The sequence below is a fragment of the Terrapene carolina genome, unplaced genomic scaffold (assembly GCF_002925995.2).
Source record: "Terrapene carolina triunguis isolate 2854851 unplaced genomic scaffold, T_m_triunguis-2.0 Scaffold374, whole genome shotgun sequence".
NCBI lineage: Eukaryota > Metazoa > Chordata > Testudines > Emydidae > Terrapene > Terrapene triunguis.
This window is the reverse complement of record NW_020664725.1, coordinates 3,535,820-3,555,972: the sequence shown is the minus strand read 5'-3', so window position 1 is coordinate 3,555,972 and position 20,153 is coordinate 3,535,820. Positions and strand designations below refer to the sequence as shown.

The 20,153-nt window shown below is 47.7% G+C and overlaps 1 protein-coding gene across 1 annotated transcript in view; it reads left to right on the top strand.

Moving 5' to 3' along the window:
* KIRREL3 (kirre like nephrin family adhesion molecule 3) overlaps window positions 1-20,153 on the top strand; it is a 702,914-nt gene that overhangs the window by 597,263 nt on the left and 85,498 nt on the right. Inside the window, exons 8-9 of the mRNA XM_026657944.1 lie at window positions 16,630-16,778; window positions 19,793-19,920. Coding sequence (XP_026513729.1) covers window positions 16,630-16,778; window positions 19,793-19,920 — 277 coding nt within the window. The remainder of the gene's footprint in view (window positions 1-16,629; window positions 16,779-19,792; window positions 19,921-20,153) is intronic.

Genomic DNA, 20,153 nt, shown 5'->3' with positions numbered 1-20,153 from the left:
AAGCAGCTATCAAATCCCCCCTCATTCTTCTCTTCTGCAGACTAAACAATCCCAGTTCCCTCAGCCTCTCCTCATAAGTCATGTGCTCCAGTCCCCTAATCATTTTTGTTGCCCTCCGCTGGACTCTTTCCAATTTTTCCACATCCTTCTTGTCTCTTGTGTTTGTCTCGCTGTTCTCTACTAGTAGAGGGCAAGGCCTGGCATGCTGGATTACGCATGTGTTTTGGGAGGAGAAAACCCTGGATTCCATCCCACCCTTTCACCATGTGCATTTGTAACTTCTGCACAGATGTCTCTGCTAAGCACCTGCCCTGGGATTTCTTGCGGCTGTGCTCAGGGCAATTGTTCATGGCACACCCTTGCCATTAGCACACCAGTTTGATTCCTGCCCGGGTTAGTCCTAACCAAACGCTGGCACCTTTCAGTAGCTGTTTGGGGGCTGCTGTGAAGTTGCTTCTTGGCTCTCAGTCCAGGGCCAGTGCCCACAGAAAAGAAAACAACCACCGTAATCATGTTGATTTCTCCCTTTGTTGCCAGAGAGGCCGAGGGCTCGTTGGGTCATGGAGATCACGGGGGGAGGGATAGCTCAGTGGTTTGAACATTGGCCTGCTAAACCCAGGGTTGTGAGCTCAATCCTCAAGGGGGCCATTTAGGGATCTGGGGCAAAAATCTGTCTGGGGATTGGTCCTGCTTTGAACAGGGGGTTGGGCTAGATGACCATCTGAGGTCCCTTCCAACCCTGATATTCTATGATTCTATGATCACACGTCTCTCCTGCCCTTACAGGTAGACCTTCCAGGGTGAACAGAGAGCAAGTGTGAAAAATCAGAATGGGGGTAGGGGGGTAATAAGACAAAGCCCCGAATATCATGAATGTCCCTATAAAATAGGGACATCCGGTCACCCTAGGCTTGAGGCACACTGACAAGTGACCATGCATTGCACCTACCTAGGCTATGCCGGTTCTGTGCATGCAGACCTCTTGAGTCTCCACGGATCTTAGCGTTAAAACACACGGAAGAGAGCAAGGACTCCTAATGCTGGATTTGGAATGTGCTCTTCCTGTGAGCCCGGAGTTCAGCCCTTTGGGATGTCATGCTCCGTGTTACATTCCCTTTAAATATCAGACCAGGCTGCAGAAACAGAAGTGACATGTTTTTAAAAGCCTTTATTCACAAGCAAACATCTCCCAGAATGGCGGGAGTGGGGGCGTTGTTTGCTTGCACTTTTAGCTGGAAAGTAATCAATTCACCCAGAAAAATGCTGCTTCTCTGGAGAATATCTGCTTGTAGTTCTTTTTTCTCCTTATTTATAAGTGTTTAATACTTAAAAGGACCCAGCAAAGGTATTTTTCATATTTTTTTAATCATTGTTTTCTCCTTGCTGTCTGTAATAACCCCTTTGAAGCTTGGAACTGAAAATCTGTTTCCTGGTTGGAACTTGTTTTCCTCCATCATGCGGGCCAATTAAATTTGCAGAAGATACTGAATTGGGAGATGCCGCATGCCACAGGGAGGACAGAGAAAATAACTGCAGAGGGCTGAGAGAGGTTAGAAATGTGGGCAGGAAAATAACAAAATGAAATTCAACCTGGAGGGGGAGGGAAATGCACATCTGGTGGATTGGGTTCAATTGGAGACTTTCTGCGGGACCCTGAGCAAATGACTTAATTGACCCACTAGGCTGTTCTTCCTACCCTTGCCTTGGCCATTTTCACCAGAGATGAGAGGTGGGTTTCTTTCACTCAGGTTAAAACCACACTGTCATCTTACCTAATGAACCCCCCTTTTTGCAACAGCAAAAAGCTGTTTTCATTGGCAAGTATGGAAGTGAGGCATACATTTACACAGGGCCTAACCCAAAGCCCACTAAAATCAGTTTCTGTTTGTTGGACTCTCCATCAGCCTCATTGTCTCTTAACAAAAAGGCAAAATGCGTGTGCGGTTTTATGAAATTTCTTGGGAACTTGGAAAACATCATGGAAATGACTGTGAATTTGGGGGGAAATGTGAAAACTAATGCTAAATTAATCACTGCTCCCAAAATGTGTAAACATTAGCTGGTGTCACGTTTGGCATCATGACACAGAAATACGTTCTGTTCGTTTAGCTCTGCCCGTGTTTCTACCTTCCAGATACAGCCTGTTTTTCAGAGATCGTCCATATCCTTCTGTAGCGGGGTGGTCACCTGCTCTTGCCCTGAAGGGCTTGAAATCAGCCCTTAAAGAGGACTCCAGCTCTGAATGCTGGGCTGATTGGGGAAGCAGCCGCAGCTGGGCCATGCCCCAATCAGGGCCCAGCTGGCCCTATAAAGGCTGAGAGCCAGGAGCAAGGACTCAGTCTCTCTTTGCATTCAGAGAGAGAGAGAGAGAGAGAGAGGGGCCTGGTGGCAGGGAGCTAGAGACAGAGTACCTGAGTGGAGCAGGGTTGGGGAAAGGCTGAGGAGCTGGGGAGCTCCAGCCTGGAAAGCCCCAGGCTGTGGCCTAGCAGAAGGCCAACGGGTACTAGGGGTTGCAGAGGGTAGGCCAAGGCAGCAGATCCAAACCCTCCTTGCCAGTGATGAGTAGGCTGATACTGCAGTCTGCCCCAGGGCATGGGGCTAGACGATGACTGGCAGTAGCCTTATACTGAGGTGAGGTGGGAATAGTGGGTGGGGGTTCCCTGGGGAGGGGAGACCCTAAGACTGAGGGGTTACTGCTAGAGGGCAGCACCCCAGGTAAAAGAGCACCGGGGTCCAGGGAGGGACACAGGGGCCAGAGGACAGGTGGATCACCGGCCTGCAGAGGGCGCTCTGGAGCTGGAACGAGCTAATTCCCGGAAGTCACCAGCAGGCGGCGCCGCAGGGGTGAGTCCAGGCCCCTACACCTTCCATGCTCCTGAATGGCATATTATTAGTAACAGATGATCTATGAAAGATCTGGAGTTCAGGTCTGCTTCACATAAAGATGCAGGTCTGCTTCAGAGGCATGTTCAAAACCTCTGGGTCTGCAACCCCAGAATCCCGGTGTGTAAAAGTGCGTGAAAAAGTTGGTCAAATTGTTTTGAACTTCCTAAAAAATTACGGTCACACTTTCCATTAAGGTTCCATTTATAAATAGTTTATAAATTATTAATACATTATTAGTATATGTTAAATGGTCAGTCAGCTGCCATAGATTATTAAATAAACAGGTCGTTTATACCCATGGCTCATAGCCACCTATAACGCCTTCTACTGATGTGCTCATAGTCATCTCTGACACAGACTAGTCATGCTTGTAACATGCTTATAACACCTATCAGTGATTTATTCACCTTTTATTAACTATTATAAATGATAAAACATAACAAAGTGCAGCTGAGATGATGTTTGGGTTTAGTTTAAGTTTTGCTCAGAGGTCCTTTATGGTTACCAAACCTGCTCCCTTCCTCACCTTTATTCAGTCTGCTTTGCATGAACAGATTTCTTGAGAGGAGGATGCTACTCAGGTGAGTCAGCCACCTCTTGGGAACTGATTTAGTTCTTTGCAAAGCCCTTATAGCCCCATCAGTGGTTACCAACAGATTCAAAAATGCCATTAGATCATCTAGTCTGTCCTCTAGCATACCACAGACCAGAGCATTTCACCCAGTTACCCTTGTATTGAGCCCAATAACTTGTGTTTGACTTAAGCATCTTCCAGAAAGGTCTCCAATCTTGCAGCCTTATATGGGACTATACCTGCATGTGCCTCACCTGATTTTTGATCACTTGTTCCCTCTTCAGAAATATTTTGGCTGAGGGCAAATTCTTTCCCCCTTATCCCTCAAGTGCTGCTGCTGATTACATCCTCCAGAGCAGAAGAGAGAACCAATCTGTAACTTCAGGTCTTTCCTTTCCCCTACCTATCTAATCTGGGTCAGAAAAAGTTGTCTGAGCCCTCCAACCCAACTCCCTGCTTTTCTGCAAGACTATCTCCTTCCATCATTCATGCCAGCATCTACTCTAACCTGCTAGTGAACGTCTGCAGCGATGGTGCCTCGGCGGTCTCCCTTGGGAGTCTATTCCACTGTCAATTGCTCTTGCGGTTAAAAACTTCTGCCTAATATCTAGCCAGCTTCATTATTTTCTCCCTTGGTGTCAGGCCAATACTCCTTGTCCTACCATCTTCTGAGATTATGGACCATTCCCTCCTTTCATTTATAGTTTTACATTGAAGGTATTTATAGATTGCGATCGTGTTGCCCAGGGTCTTTTCTAGACTATATAAATTTACGTCCCTTAGTCTCTCCTCATATGATTTAGCCTCTAACCTGTGTGTCATTTCGGCTGCTCGTTTTTCTACATCCTTCTGAAACTGAGCAATATTCCAGGTGCAGTAGCAACAGGGCTCATTGCTCTTCAGAGGCACTCTTATCTCTCTAGTTTTATGTGTGGATCAGACTCGTGTAATCTCTCTCACCTCCATCAGTGCATTCTGGCCCTTACCCACATGAAACCCCACCACGAGATGGGGCTATGAGATAGGGTTTCTTGAATACCTTGCTGAAGTTTTCCATCTTGAATGGAATGGTGGCCACGTTTTTGTAACAATTTCTGCCCTGCTGTAGCACTATCCGGAGTCTAGTCCAGTCTGTCAGCCATACGACCCCTGGGAGATCACTCAACAGAGAGGCCCTGCATCATATCACACCCCAGCTTCTTGCTTTTCATGATGGAAATACATTGCTCACAGTCTTTGTGTTCTGTTGAGTTCTCAGGATTTGGGCTTTGGCTCTTAGTCTTGTAGCCTCAAAACTAGATATAAATAAACCATTATTCACAAAAATGTAAAATACCGTGTACATAGCCTCCTGCTGAACCCCCAAGCTTAGAAGGACAGACAGGCTCCAGTAACTGGATGGGGGAAGCCAGTCTAAAGTAACAGACTGGTGATTCAGTAGTGGGTGTTTGGGGGTCCTAGCAAGATAGCACGGGTTATTGGAGGGCCATCCATTGTGGGGTTTTATTCTCATCAGACCAAGATCCATACTACTTGTGTGCACTAGAGACCCATTTTATTTTTCCCAGGAGACGGGGTATGAACTCTGGTGTCCTGGACAAACTCCATCTTGAACTATCATTTTCTGCCAGCCTCTGCAGTTTCTATTATATATGTCTCTCATCCTGTGTTTCTTTTGCTGTTCAGGAGCAGCTTGGTTACACCCCAGAGGAGGCTGCATTTCAGTGGTAGATTATAAAATTGCTTTATTAATGGGTGGTCCAACTGGCGCCCGTGGGTTGGAGCCACCTGTGAGACGATTCTATCCGGCCCCTGAATGCTATATGTTGGAGATCACGCTGTATGGAGGATGCCATTTTGTAGAGCACATATATCTGTATGTGGCCTGCAGAGATGCCCCAAAGCTAGTGCAACATTGAAAAACCTGGGGCCTCTGGAGCTTAGTGCATGAGCCTCTACTGCATGAGCTAAAAGCCACATGGCCGTTAGCTAAGGCTGTAGCAGACTCACTAATCTCTCTCTAAGTGGTCTCAGTGCCACTAGATGGGACAGAGCACCACACCCAGGAGGTGTGTGGGTTACACTAGCATACTGCTCACAGCACTGCCAAAGGTTGGACCACCGGTCAGTCGGGTGAACTGTCCATGCCCACAACCTGCAAGCCTAGGCACCGAGGAGCATTCGAGCAATGGGCTGGAGCAGCATCTGCACCATTTTAGAAGGTTGCCTGCCTGCCTGCCTGCCTGAGAAGATATTGTGTAGCTTTATGGTCCTGTTGGATTCCTAGCTAGCAGCAGCACTCCCTTACACCTCTCATCGTGTCTTGGGGGTACGAAGTTGAGTCTCTTCCTTTGTAATGTGGAGCTCACCAAATTCATTCACACCTCACACATGCAGACCCCTCCAATATGCAGACATCTGCCTGGTTCCGAAGCACCCAGCTTTACCCCACTTTTTCCATTTAGCTCCCATATCCCATTGCAAATTAAGTCTTATGACTTAATTTACCCAGTGCCTCAGTTTGCACCTATTAAATCAGGATAATGTTTCACTCCCTCACAGAGGTGACATTAGAACATAAGAACGGCCATACTGGGTCAGACCAATGGTCCATCTAGCAGAGTATTTTTGTCTTCTGACAGTGGCCAACACCAGGTGCTTCAGAGAGAATGAACAGAACAGGTAATTAAGCGATCAATCTCCTGTCGCCCATTCCCAGCTTCTGGCAAACAAAGGCTAGGGACACTTCAGAGCATGGTTTTGCATCCCTGCCCATCCAGGCTAATAGCCATGGATGGACCTATTCTCAGGGAACTTCTCTAGTTCTTTTTTGAACCCAGTTATAGTCTTGACCTTCACAACATCCTCTGGCAAAGAGTTCCACAGGTTGACTGTGTGTGGTGTGAAGAAATACTTCTTTTGGTTTGTTTTAAACCTGCGCCTATTAATTTTATTTGGTGACCCCTAATTCTTGTGTTATGAGAAGGAGTAAATAACACTTCCTTATTTACATTCTCCACACCAGTCATAATTTTATAGACCTCTATCATATCCCCCCTTAGTCATCTCTTTTCCAAGATGAAAAGTCCAAGCCTTATTTCTTCTCATATGGAAGCCGTTCCATACCCCTAATCATTTTTTGCCCTTTTCTCTACTTTTTCTAATTCCAATATATCTTTTTTTTTTTTTTAAGATGGGGCGACCACATCTGCACACTATTCAAGATGTGGGCATACCATGGATTTATATAGAGGCAATATGATATTTTCTATCTTATTACCTATCCCTTTCCTAATGATTCCCAACATTCTGTGAGCTTTTTTGACTGCCGCTGCACATTGAGTGGATGTTTTCAGAGAACTATCCACAATGACTCCAAGATCTCTTTCTTGAGTGGTAACAGCTAATTTAGACCCCATCATTTTATATGTATAGTTGGGATTATATTTTCCAGTGGACATTACTTTGCATTTATCATCATTTAATTTCATCTGGTTAAAAATCCATTAATGGTTGTGAGATGGTCTGGTGATGAGGGCCTTAAAGGTACCTGACTAGAACAGAAATATTTAAGGCAAAACTGCAAAATATTTCCAGGTTGCCAACACTGGTATTGTGGGTGGGTGTGGGTGATTTCTGCTGTGGTGAGGATTTGGGGTTTTTGAACAACAGGATAAATGGGGGGGGGGGAAATGAGGACTTATGTCAACTGAACACAGAGTGCTACACAAAGCCTTGGTGAATTACAATCAGAGAAGACATCACAAATATATACTTCCTCTGCTGGCGGAAGAAAAGCCCTCAGAAGACAGCTGCAGTGGGAGTGCCAGCAGATGTTCTCCTTTATGGACAATGATGAACCAGTAATTTATAGCAAGAAAGAGACAGCATCCAGCAGACAAGTGAAGAGTTATTCTGACAGCTCCACAAGGGACACTGCTAAGCATGCAGAAGAGTTACAAGTAATAGAGTTGTATTGGTGACACGAGGAGCCCAAAATGAATGTGGGGGCAGAAGATCAGAGTTGGAAAAACCTCACTTTTGTTCAGGCAAGTGTCCTATAGATCAGATTCTTATCTGAATTTGTCTGGACTTGCTTAGTCTCAAGAACCACCATGCTTGTGAGAATTCCTATGTCTCCTGTTTACATCTGGGTCAGAAATGCTCTCTCTGAATAAGCTCTCGTGTAGCTTCAGGACCACACCAGGAAATGAGTCCACTAGGGACTGTTGCTATTGATTTTACATGAAAGGTGCTCAGACCCTACAGTGATGGGCAGCAGTATAAAACCGATCGATCGATAGATTCCTCAGCCACGCTGACCTCCCTGAGGCTCTGCATGGGTAAGGGTCCCCACACACAGATCAATGAGGGGTGGAGGAACTTTGGCTGAGAGGAAAACCAGTTTGGGACATGTGACATCTTTGTGGGACCCTGAGCTGTAAGGTGGTCCTTGAGCTGTGGCTCACTGAAAGGACTTCTTCAGCCATACCCCAGTAGTGTCAGTATCCTGTAACTCAAGCTCGTGGCCCTCCTTGTTGTATTTATAGCAGGGGAGTCTAAGGTGTGTCTGTCTTTAAATGCCATGCATCTTGTGGCTTTGTCTGTTTTTCTACTCTACCAGTGCAATCTGATTTTAAGGCTTGGGACTTGGATAATGCTATGTGTGGAGGAGGGTGTCACTGGTTGGCACCTGAGGGAGTGGCCGGGGACAGAAGCAGGTGAGGGGCTGAGTGCACAGTCTTGTGCAAAGTGGACTCTGAGCTCTCTTTTCCCGTGCAGAGCTGTGCATAGTATTCATGGGGAGACCTGGATACCAGAACTTCCATTGACTTCAGTGGGGCTAGGATTTCACCACAGGTGCACTCACTTACGTCATCCGATATCATCTATGAAAACTGCTTGAACCTTCAAGACTCCATTAATCCCTTCTTGGCCAGAGCTAGATCTCTCAGTACACCTCCCCTCATTGATTGAGTCTGTTGGCACTTTCTTTACAGTGTAATTACACTGTAATAGTTGGGTGGATTCAAGGGTCCTTTCTTCCTTGGCTTGCAGACATGCATTTTAGGTAGGATGCAGCCTGGCAATGAACTTCCATGCCTGCCAGTTACTTAGTTCTCATGAAACACTTTCATCTAACTTAATAATCAAACATGGGACTTCCTGCACAGTTAGGCACTCAGCCCCCACAGCTTCTTAACTGCACGGAGAGGAACTACAGGCCAGTCAGCCTCACCTCAGTCCCTGGAAAAATCATGGAGCAGGTCCTCAAGGAATCAATTATGAAACACTTAGAGGAGAGGAAAGTGATCAGGAACAGTCAGCATGGATTCACCAAGGGGAAGTCGTGCCTGACTAACCTAATTGCCTTCTATGATGAGATAACTGGCTCTGTGGATGAGGGGAAAGCAGTGGATGTGTTATTCCTTGACTTTAGCAAAGCTTTTGATACTGTCTCCCACAGTATTCTTGCCGCCAAGTTAAAGTAGTATGGGCTGGATGAATGGACTGTAAGGTGGATAGAAAGCTGGCTAGATCGTCCGGCTCAACGGGTAGTGATCAATGGCTCCATGTCTAGTTGGCAGCCAGTTTCAAGCGGAGTGCCCCAAGGGTCGGTCCTGGGGCCGGTTTTGTTTAATATCTTTATTAATGATCTGGAGGATGGTGTGGACTGCACTCTCAGCAAGTTTGCCGATGACACTAAACTAGGAGGCGTGGTAAATACACTAGAGGGTAGGGATCGGATACAGAGGGACCTAGACAAATTAGAGGATTGGGCCAAAAGAAACCTGATGAGGTTCAACAAGGACAAGTGCAGAGTCCTGCACTTAGGACGGAAGAATCCCATGCACAGCTACAGACTAGGGACCGAATGGCTAGGTAGCAGTTCTGCAGAAAAGGACCTAGGGGTCACAGTGGACGAGAAGCTGGATATGGGTCAACAGTGTGCTCTTGTTGCCAAGAAGGCTAACGGCATTTTGGGCTGTATAAGTAGGGGCATTGCCAGCAGATCGAGGGACGTGATCGTTCCCCTTTATTCGACATTGGTGAGGCCTCATCTGGAGTACTGTGTCCAGTTTTGGGCCCCACACTACAAGAAGGATGTGGAAAAATTGGAAAGAGTCCAGCGGAGGACAACAAAAATGATTAGGGGTCTGGAGCGCATGACTTATGAGGAGAGGCTGAGGGAACTGGGATTGTTTAGTCTCCAGAAGAGAAGAATGAGGGGGGATTTGATAGCAGCCTTCAACTACCTAAAGGGGGGTTCCAAAGAGGATGGAACTCGGCTGTTCTCAATGGTGGCAGATGACAGAACAAGGAGCAATGGTCTCAAGTTGCAGTGGGGGAGGTCTAGGTTGGATATTAGGAAACACTATTTCACTAGGAGGGTGGTGAAGCACTGGAATGCGTTATCTAGGGAGGTGGTGGAGTCTCCTTCCTTGGAGGTTTTTAAGGCCCAGCTTGACAAAGCCCTGGCTGGGATGATTTAGTTGGGAATTGGTCCTGCTTTGAGCAGGGGGTTGGACTAGATGACCTCCTGAGGTCCCTTCCAACCCTGATATTCTATGATTCTATGAATGAATTAAGTTAGGCTTTTCATTGTACGGCTTCCAGCTCTTCACCTGTTACCCCCTTCCCCAGGTTGAAGGGAAGGTGGGGAGGAGAAGTATATAATGGAAGGAAAGCAGCATGAAAGTATAAGAGGATAGAAGGAGACTGTAGGGTAGATTTGCAGAGGACCTCAGCCCCCATCTCGCATCAAAATAAGTGGCAGATTTTCCAAAATTGCTGAGCCTGCTGGGTGGGTTTCAAGGACCTGCCCCCCGCTTTAGCCATCAAACTGTGCATCAGTGGATACAAGGTCATGCAGCTTCCCCCTCCTCTCCCGTCTCCTCCATCCCGCACCCCCAAACACACAGAAAATAGCCAGTGTCCAATGGGACATGGAACAGCGACCCCTGAGGAGCAGCTGGAGAGGCAGCCCAGCATAGAGATGTAGACACCCAGGGGGAGAGACTCAGGAAGGATGGAGTAACTGGCTGTTCTGAACATGTTGTAGAGGCCAAGGAGGATGAGGAAGGAAAAGAGACCCTTGGGGATGACTTTAGTGACCTTGGTAAGAGCAGGCTCAGTGGAGTGGACAAAGCAGAAGCTGTGGTTGCAGAGAATCCAGGAGAGGGGAAAGGGAGTCAGGGCAACACGAATGGATGGGGTGCTCCAAGAGCTTTGAAAAGAGAGAGGAGGGCAACAACTGGAGAGGTGGGAGGCAGGGAGGCCTGATCTTTGACTCCTCTGAATCCCTCACTGGTATCCAGTAGGGGTGTAGTCTTATGGTTAGCACAGGGGAATGGGAGTCAGGCCTTGTGGGCTCTGTTCCCAGCGCTGGCAGTGACTTGCTGTACGATCTTTGGTAAGTCGCTGCAGTTTCCCCAGCGGTAGAGCATTGAAGATAATAGTGACCTGTGCTAATTAATTAACGATTCTCCATCATATTGAGATGTTGAGGAAGATGGTGAGCTCTAGCAGGGCGAAAGGGCTGGTATTCTTCTTCCTTATCTAGCAAGGAGCTGATTTCATCCTAAAGAGATGAGGGGCTTTGCTTATTAACACCCTAAACGCAGCCGCAGAAATAAAAGCGAAGTCACTTGATTAATTAGTGAAGGGGGGGGGGGGGAGTTGATTGGAAAAACCCCTAACCCAGCAGGGCAGAGAAACTCAAGTGGCCAGTCAGCATCTGCTAGAGGCACGAAGATAAATGAGGTAAGAAAGCAAGTAAGTGCATACAAATAGGCTCACGTTTGTACTGCTAATAACTCTTTCAAAATGCTTGTGTCATCAGACGGTGTGTGAAACCGCCAAGGTCATCCATCCTGGCTCAACGAGGTTCACTTAACCATGCACAGGTGGTCAGTGGACACTCCTACAGCAATTCTGCCAAAACATCTCCAGTCCCCACCCAGTAAAATCCCCCACAGGAGTGAAGGCCACGTGACCCCCCCCCCCTCTGCTGAGCGGGCTGCCAGTGCAAGACACACCCAATCCCAATTTGATGCTCTGGGATCCGTCCATGTGAACTTGTGAATTTCACCTGGATTGTATGAATTCTGTACATTCATGCGCTTGTGGTTGTCTTTCACTGCCTCCTTGCATCATACATCTTGTGTTAAGGGGACAGGGTCAGGCCCCAGGATGTGTGGCCCTGGATGGGACAGACATTAACAATTGAAGAATCTTGCCCCTTCAGGACAATGGAGACTCCTTGGAAGGATATTAACTGGTAATGTCTCTTTTTGTATCCACCCCTACCTCCCAAACTAAGCGGGTTGTGCAAATGACTGCAGCACGGCTGGGGGATGAGGTCTGCCACTGGGACTCAAGACCAGAACTGTGCTTATAAGCAAGAGGGCATCTGTGTGTGCTTGAGCAGAACCAGAAAACAAGACTGGGCAAGAGGAGAGGGGTGTGCACAAGAGGCCAGGACTCTGGAAGACATTAAGATCCACAGGGCTTTCAGGAAGAGGGAGGAAACTGAGGCAGAGTCTCACATGCAGGTGTTTTGTTGTTTTTCCAGAGATCTGTATCTCTCTTGTGCTTTCTCTGTGTGTAAAGTGTGTGCGTTTAGAAATTCCTTCCCAGAGTGTGTTACTCGCCTACACTGTCACAAAGCTCCCAAAGAGGGAAACAGCAAATCAGAGGGTCCCCAGCTTCATTGGAACTCTGGAGCATGCCACAGCAGCTGGGGAGCCAGCACTAGTTTCAGAGCATAGGGGGTCTCCACTGCCAGGAGGGGTGTCAGACAAAGGGTCTGCACCTGCAGGCCCACAGACAGGGCCTAAAGCCTGCCCAGCCCCCGCAAGCCAAGACCACCTGGGACCCAACACTTGAGTCCGATCAGCAGGTGAGCGTCGTGGAGGGGAGCTCCTCCAGGGCTGTAACACTCAGAAATTCATCTCAGGTTCTCGCTTCATTCCCACTCAGGCCGGGCCGTCCAAGGTGCTCAGACCCTGCGGCTCCCACTGACTTTCACTGGAGCTGTGGGCACTGCCATGAGAAGTTGAGGGGGGCTCTGCCTGAGAAAGGACTTCAGGATTTGGCCCCTTGTGAGCATTCAGAAGGTGCATTGCTGCCTGCAAGGTGGGGGTGGGGGGCTGTCTGAGCCACCTGGCCATGGCAGCGATGTGGTCTGGAATATCAGGGTTGCTCCTAGTGCGGTTCTCCATCCGCCCTCGACTTGCTGTACGATCCGTTGTTGCTGTTGTTATAATGTCGCTGTCTGGGTCTGAGCCGTGGGGACAGGGAGATGCAGATGCTAGAAATGCCATCGAGGAAGAAGGGACAAGCTTTGGCCAGCCTGGCTGGGAGGACAGAAAGAAAGAGAGGAAGCAAAGACAACAGCCCCCAAGAGAAGGACTTGAATGGAGGGTGGGGGGGACAGCAGAGAGGTGCAAGGGGAGAGGACTTGGAAGGGAAGATCAGCTGCCCCTGCCCCAAGCACAGGCTCCTAGTACAGAAGCGGCTGCAGAATCTCAGGTGATTGCACAGTCAGCTGTTGGAGGAGAGTGGAGCTGGTCATGGCACTGCTATTTACCAGCACCTGGGTTGGGACACAGGGAGAAGGCATCTTTTCTCCCTCCCCTGTCTGAGTGGATGAGAGGTGGGTCCCCCAGAGATAATGAGAGTTGAGACTCATGGGAGGATTCTCACTGCCTTTGATTTAACTTTTTGGTGTTGGGTGTTTATTACTTTCCCTGCCGCTGACGAGCCGCTGGAGTTTCAGACACCCTGACAGGCTCCCCCGCCCCCTTCCCCCACTCACTTTCTCAACAGCCCCCGAGTGGCAGGTTGCCAGATGGTGCCCTATTAGGTCACTCTTGCTCATTGTTTGGCAAACAGCAGCTTAATTCAAGTGCTGAGTTGACAGCTTGTCCTCAAAGACAATTTGCAAGTTGCAGTGTAGCAAATGCCAGCTTGGCTTTTCAGTGTAATGTTATTTCAACTGCCTTAAAGGGATAAAGTTCCCTTTGATTAAAAAAAAAAGGGGGGGGGTAGTGTTTTTGATATTGAAAGACTGATCGCATTGATTGGCAGGCATTGCACAAACATCCTGCCCCCGCCACCAGCTCTGCCAATGCACCGCGTTCCTGATGTGCCACATGCCTCACTATTCCAGTCCAGCTCTGCCAATGCACCCGTGTTCCTCACCTGCATACCAGCCTCTGCTGCTCCAGCTCTGGCACAAACCTCTTCAAGGGCCCCTGGTCCTACTCTGCAACATGCGGGTGCATCTCATGCCTGCAGACCTGACAACTCTGCTCTGGTGCCGCAATATGGGCAAATATTTACTAAAGATTACAAAACTGAGACCACCAAACTCACTTCACCTGCGGCCCTGATGGTTTGTGCATTACAGTATGCCAAAAGCGCACAAACTGGCACATCTTGCTGCACACGCGCGCGCACACACACACTTGTCTAACAAATCTAATTGGTGCCTCTATACCATAGTGCTGGGTGCCTTTAAAAACTTTGCTATCTTAAATTAACTTTGGAGACAGAAAGGTTCAGCTAACTCAGCGTGGATTCAGTTAATAGAGGCATGAACCTTACAGGCTGACTTTGCAGGAGCCAGTGGTACAGATGGTCCTATCCCCCAGAGATTGGTTAGCAGCTTCCTCCACCGCTGACTCTTCGGTGTTTGCAAATTTGAAGCCGTTTGCATCCAAGTGAAAGGTGTTTCTCACTGCAAAACTTCCCCGGAGGAGTCTGCCCCAATAAAGGAGCGTCGAGATGTTTGCTGGGACGCAGAGCAATGGTTTAAATCCGCACGCGTGGCAGGCAGTAATGCATGGCCTGCTCAGTAGTATGGGACAGCAGACGATGGACTGAGATGCATTCCTTTTGGCAAGGAATGAAGGGTCAGTGTGGTGCTGATGAAAGCTAGAGATTAATGGCTCTTCTTGGAACTCAACCCTTAGGGTGCCTTACATGCTGAGTATGATCATGTCCAAACACAGGATGTCCTTCTGCAAAAGGGTGTTCTGTATTGTGAGACACAAGCAGCAAGCAACCAACAGCTAAGGTCTTCAGTCGCTAGCCACCGATCTGGATTTTTCTCCCGACCCACCAGTCTACATCCTTGCTCAGACATGGCCACCTTAGGACTCGGTGCACAGCGCTGGTTTGAAACCAGGGCAAATCGCAGTGGTGCAAGTCCTGCTTTGCACCAGTGCAGCACATTTATGTTGGGGGGAGGGGGATTGTAACCATGATGGTGCTAAAATCCCTACTGCAGACAGGCCCTCAACTCCAAAGCTGAAAAGGCAGGGGAGCCCCGTGAACCCAGAGAGGGGAGGGAGGTGTGGGCTGGCCACTCCTGCCTGCGGGAAATGCTTTGAGGACAGGCAGAGGCCAGGGCTATTGTCCTGTGCTGCAGCCTGCAGTCCTGGTAACAGACACAGACTCAGCTGAGGATGGAAACTCCTGAACTTCTGTGTTGGACTTGGACTGTTCTGTGCCTGGGAGGAGGGGTTCTCCATCAACCGTATCCATTGCTGCTGGATTTCCATTGCACCTGTTGGCAGCCCGGTGTCATTGGCAGAAACGTAGGGGCTGTGGTACTCAGTGGTGTGGCTGGAGTGTAAAGGCTTAGCGGCAGCCAGGTGGTAAAACTCCTTGTGGGCCCCCACTGGTATTACAGGTATAGTACCCAAATCCAGTCTGTTTTTGTCAATAGCAGAGCGATCCCAAGGCCGCTGCAGTCGGTCGGAGTCTTTCCACCCACTTCAGTGGGTTTTGGCTTAGGCCCTGAATGAGCAGCCCTTTGGATAGTCAGATGCAGATTGTGTCTGTCGCTGCTGTTGGCTTTCACATGCTATACAGGTTTATCCAGAGCGGTAACTGCATGAGACACTTCCAGGGAAATCCCAGGACGTGAGTTGGCGTCTCAGCAGGGAACGGCGATTGGGATCTCTTACTCCTCTCTGTCAGTCCAGATTCAATACCCCAGCCTAGTGCTAGGGGACAATGGGGTCTCGGGGGTGCCTCCTCCCAGATGTAAAATACAAGTAGGCTTGGCAGATTCCATTTTCATTGTTTATCATTTCGATGGATAATGTCAATGTTTATCTTTAAGCATCTTTCTTCATTTCTGTCCATTTAAATGTCCATAGCTGTGGAGAATTATGAGAAGTCAGACGATAGAGGGGTCAGACTAATTATTTAACGACGGTAGACGTTGAGATTCAAAAAGTTAAATCTCTATGGCCATTAAAACACAACTGTCAACGTCACATGTGAAAACATGCAAAGTAAATATCCTTAAAACCAACTCAAATAGGTTCTCACTCAGCATGTTTCTTACTTTGCCTGTCTGTACATTTCGATTATTATCGATGGAAATATTTCTCCATCGGTCCGGGTGCGTGCGGTGAACAATATGTTCACCAACATTTACTGATAAAAGATTGGTTGTATTTAGGCTTGAAGGATTCAAAGTCCTGACTACTTGTGAGCATTCAAGATTCTGTGGACCTTTGTGTGTGTTTAACCCTGATATCCTGACTCAGGAAATTAGAATCCCCGTTCCATCCCTGGTGTCATTCCTCTGGCTTTCACCACAGAAAGCATGGCCTGTTCTGCTACCTAAAATCCCTCCAGCCATTTAAACTGAATACCGAATTCTTCACACCTTCCTCTCCTAAATTGATGCATAATGCAACAGCTGCTGCAGTCTTTGGGACAGTTGCATTTAAGTGCTGAGAGAAGCATGCTCTTGTACCGGCTTTTGGGATCTTGTGACATGAAAACTGGCCTATAAAGGTCAGCTCTTCTTATTTATCAGAAGACATGACTGGGGGTAGAGGAACTGATACTTTGTGAGGTTTTTCATTGTTGTTTGCAATGTTGTTGTAGCCATGTTGGTCTCTAATATGAGAGACAAGGTGGGTGAGGTAAGGTCTTTTATTGGACCAGCTTCTGTTGGTGCAAGAGACAAGCTTATGAGCTACACAGAACTCAGGAGACCTGAAGAAGAGCTCTGTGCAGCTCCAAAGCTTGTCTCTCTCCCCAACAGAAGTTGGTCCAATAAAAGATCGCTGACCTCACCCACCTTGTGTCTCTATGAGATCTGCCAGAATAAGACAGCCCTGCTATTTTTTATTCTACAGATGGGCAAAAAAAGGTCAAGTTATAAAGGAAGCATCGGGTGACTCCTATGAGACCATTGTGGACCACACCTTCTTCTTTGAGCCAGTATCCTGTGAGGTGACCAATGCTTTGGGCAGTACCAACATCAGCAGGACGGTGGATGTCTACTGTAAGTTCTTCTCTGCTTCTGCATCCTCAGGAACATAGACCAGCCCCAAAGGAACAGCTTAAAATCAGCTCCAAAGCGCACCCCCACATTGGTTAATTTTGCAACCAGTTCTGGGACTTTCAAAGTTGCCTAAAAATAATGTGAATTGGAAATCCCAATCTGCTAGATGGCCTTGGTAATCGCAGCCTGGAGTCAGAGAAAATGGGGCTTCCTTGGTGATTTAGCTATTAAGGGTTTTGTTAACACTGTGCTGAATTGTTGACTGTGCAGATTATTTTCTTATCTCTAATTGAATGGACCTAGTGGCTACTGTTACATGGGGTACAGGCAGAGGCCTCTTTTCCTGGGGCTGTAGAGCCAGGTTTCTAGTCCTGACTCTCCTGGCTTGTCAGAGAGATGTATTTATGAATCATGCTGGTTGGCTGCTGCCCATGTAGGCAACACAGTACGACACCAGGTAGCACAGCCAACTTTGCACGATCTGCTGATGCCCCTCTTGGAGCATACTGGAGGGTCCGGGGGATGGCTGGAATGGATTGTGTTCCTGCAATCCTGGACCAGTTGAGCAGCCTCTAGGGACTGTTCTTGCAGCAAGTTACAGCATCTGCTGGTCGCTCCCAAGATCGGGGGTGGGAAGGTGGTAGAAATCCACCTATACCCATCCTCCTCTAAAGGTGCACCGAGCAGACTCAGGCACAGCTGAGCAGCTAACCTGTACAATTCAGAGATGGATTAAAGCTCATTGTGGACTTGAGCAAATCATGGGAAGAAAACCCAAGGGAAAAAGAAATTCAGGAGAGTTCCTCGACGTGACAGTGTTAAAGACACAGCGGAAAACTATGCCAGTGCAAAAGAACACTAGGAAGACTAGGAAGGGGCCAATATGGCTGCATCGGGAACTCTTTAGTGGCCTGACAATCAAAAAGGAATCACACAAAAAGTGGAAACATGGACAAATTTGCTAATGCAGAATACAAAAGAATAGCACGAGCACGTGGGGACAAAATCAGAAAGGCTAAGGCACAAAATGAGTTACACCTAGCAAGGGACATGAAAGGCAATAAGAAGAGGTTCTTTAAATATAATGGGAGCAAATGAACGATAAAGACTACTTAGCAGGGAAGCTAATTACTTAGCTAATAACTGATGACATGAAAAAGGCTGAGGTGTTTAATGCCTGTTTTGTTTGAGTCTTCACTCTAAGGGTTAATGGTGATGAGATATTCAACACAATTAATGTTAACAAGGGGGGAAGGAACGTAAGCCAAAATAGGGAAAGAACAGGTTAAAGAATATTTAGACAAGTTAGATGTATCCAAGTCAGCAGGGCCTGGCGAAATTCATCCTAGGGTACCTAAGGAACTAGTTGAAGCAATCTTGGAACCGTTAGCAATTATCTTTGAGAACTCATGGAGGATGCATGATGTCCCAGGAGACTGAAGAAGAGCAGAAGTAGTACCTGACTTTCAGAAGGGGAACAAATCGGACTCAGAGAATTAGAGCCCAATCAGCTTAACTTTGATACCTGGAAAGCGACTTAGGCCATGTCTGCACTACCACTCATATTGACAAAACCTACATCACTCAGGGGTGTGAAAAAACACACCCCTGAGCAACACAGGTTTCGCTGGCATAAGTAGTAGTGTGCACAGTGCTATGTCAGCGGGAATGCTTCTCTTTGGGGATGGTTTAATCGTGTTGACGGGAGAGCTTTCTCCCGTCGGCACAGAGCGGCTACATGAGAGATCTGGCAACGGCGCAGCTGCATCGATAAGGCCTCTAGTGTAGACATAGCCTAAGAAAAACTACTAACGATGAGTTTGTAATCACCTTGAGGGGTTTATAAGGAATAGCCAGCATGGATTTGTCAAGATCAAATCATGCCAAACTAACCTAACTTCATTCTTTGAACAGGTTATTGGCCTAGTGAATAGCAGGGAAGCTGTAGACATGATATATCTTCATTTTAGTAAAGCTTCTGATACAGTACCACATGGTATTCTCATAAGCAAACTAGGGAAATGTGGTCTAGACGAAATTACAATAATGTGGATACAAAACTGGTTGAAAGATTGTACTCAAAGAATAGTTATGCTGTCAAACTGGCAGTATGAATCTAGTGAGGTCCCACCGGGATCAGTCTTGGGTCCGGTGCTATTCAATATTTTCATAAATGACTTGGCTAATGGAGTGGAGAGTATGTTTATAAAATTTGCAGATGACGCCAAGCTGGGAGAAGGTGCAAGCACTTTAGAGAACAGGATTAGAATTCAAAACGACCCTGACAAATTGGAGAATTGGTCTGAAATCAATAAGATGAAATTCAGTAAAGACAGGCAGCCCCAACCCCAAAGTGCTTCACTTAGGAAGGAAAAATCAAATGCACAGCTACAAAATGAGGAATAACTAGCTAGGTGGTCGTACTGCTGGAAAGGATCCGGGGGTTACAGTGGATCATAAATTGAATATCGGTCAGCAATGTGGAACAGTTGCAAAAAAGGCTAATATCATTCTGGGGTGTATTAGCAGGAGTGTCGTATGTAAGACACAGGAGGTAATTGTCATCCTCTGCTCAGCACTGGCGAGGCCTCAGCTGGAATATTAGGTTAGAAATGAGGGAAAACTTCATAATTATAACTGTAGTTAAGCTCTGGGACAGGCTTCCAAGGGAGGTTGTGGAATCCTCATCATTGGAGGTGTTTAAGAGCAGGTTGCACACGCCAGTCTAGGTTTACTTGGTCCTGCTTCTGCACACGGGGCTGGACCTGGAGACCCCTTGAGAGTCTTTACAGCCCTACATTTCCATGAGTCTGTGAAAACAGAGCATGCTTCAAGGGGCGGGGAGATGATGGAAGCTCAGGGGCCTGCATCATCCTGAGAGCCCTCTTGGCCCAGGAGCTTCTGATTGGTTGAACCTTTAGCCCGTCACTGATCAGGCTGGGGATAGTGCTGGCTGGTGGATCTGTTTCTATTTCTCCACACAGTTACCTTCTCTACTTGTCTCCTATGCACAGTTGGTCCCAGGATGGCAACAGAACCGCAGTCCCTCCTTGTCGACCTGGGGTCAGATGCAGTGTTCAGCTGCGCTTGGACTGGGAACCCATCACTGACCATCGTCTGGATGAAGCGGGGCTCGGGCGTGGTAAGAATCTCAGTCACCCGGGACATGCTGCACTACGTTCTGAATCAGGGGTGAGCCCTGGAGGGCCATGCTAGGCGAATGGACATGTCGTTGGACTGGGATTCGGGAGAGCTGGGTTCTGTGCCAGTCTCTGCCACCGACCTAATGCGTGACCTTGGGCAAATCACATCCCTTCTGAGAGTCTGTTTCCATCATAACCTCTTTGGGGGGGTGGACTGTCTCTTACCAAGTGC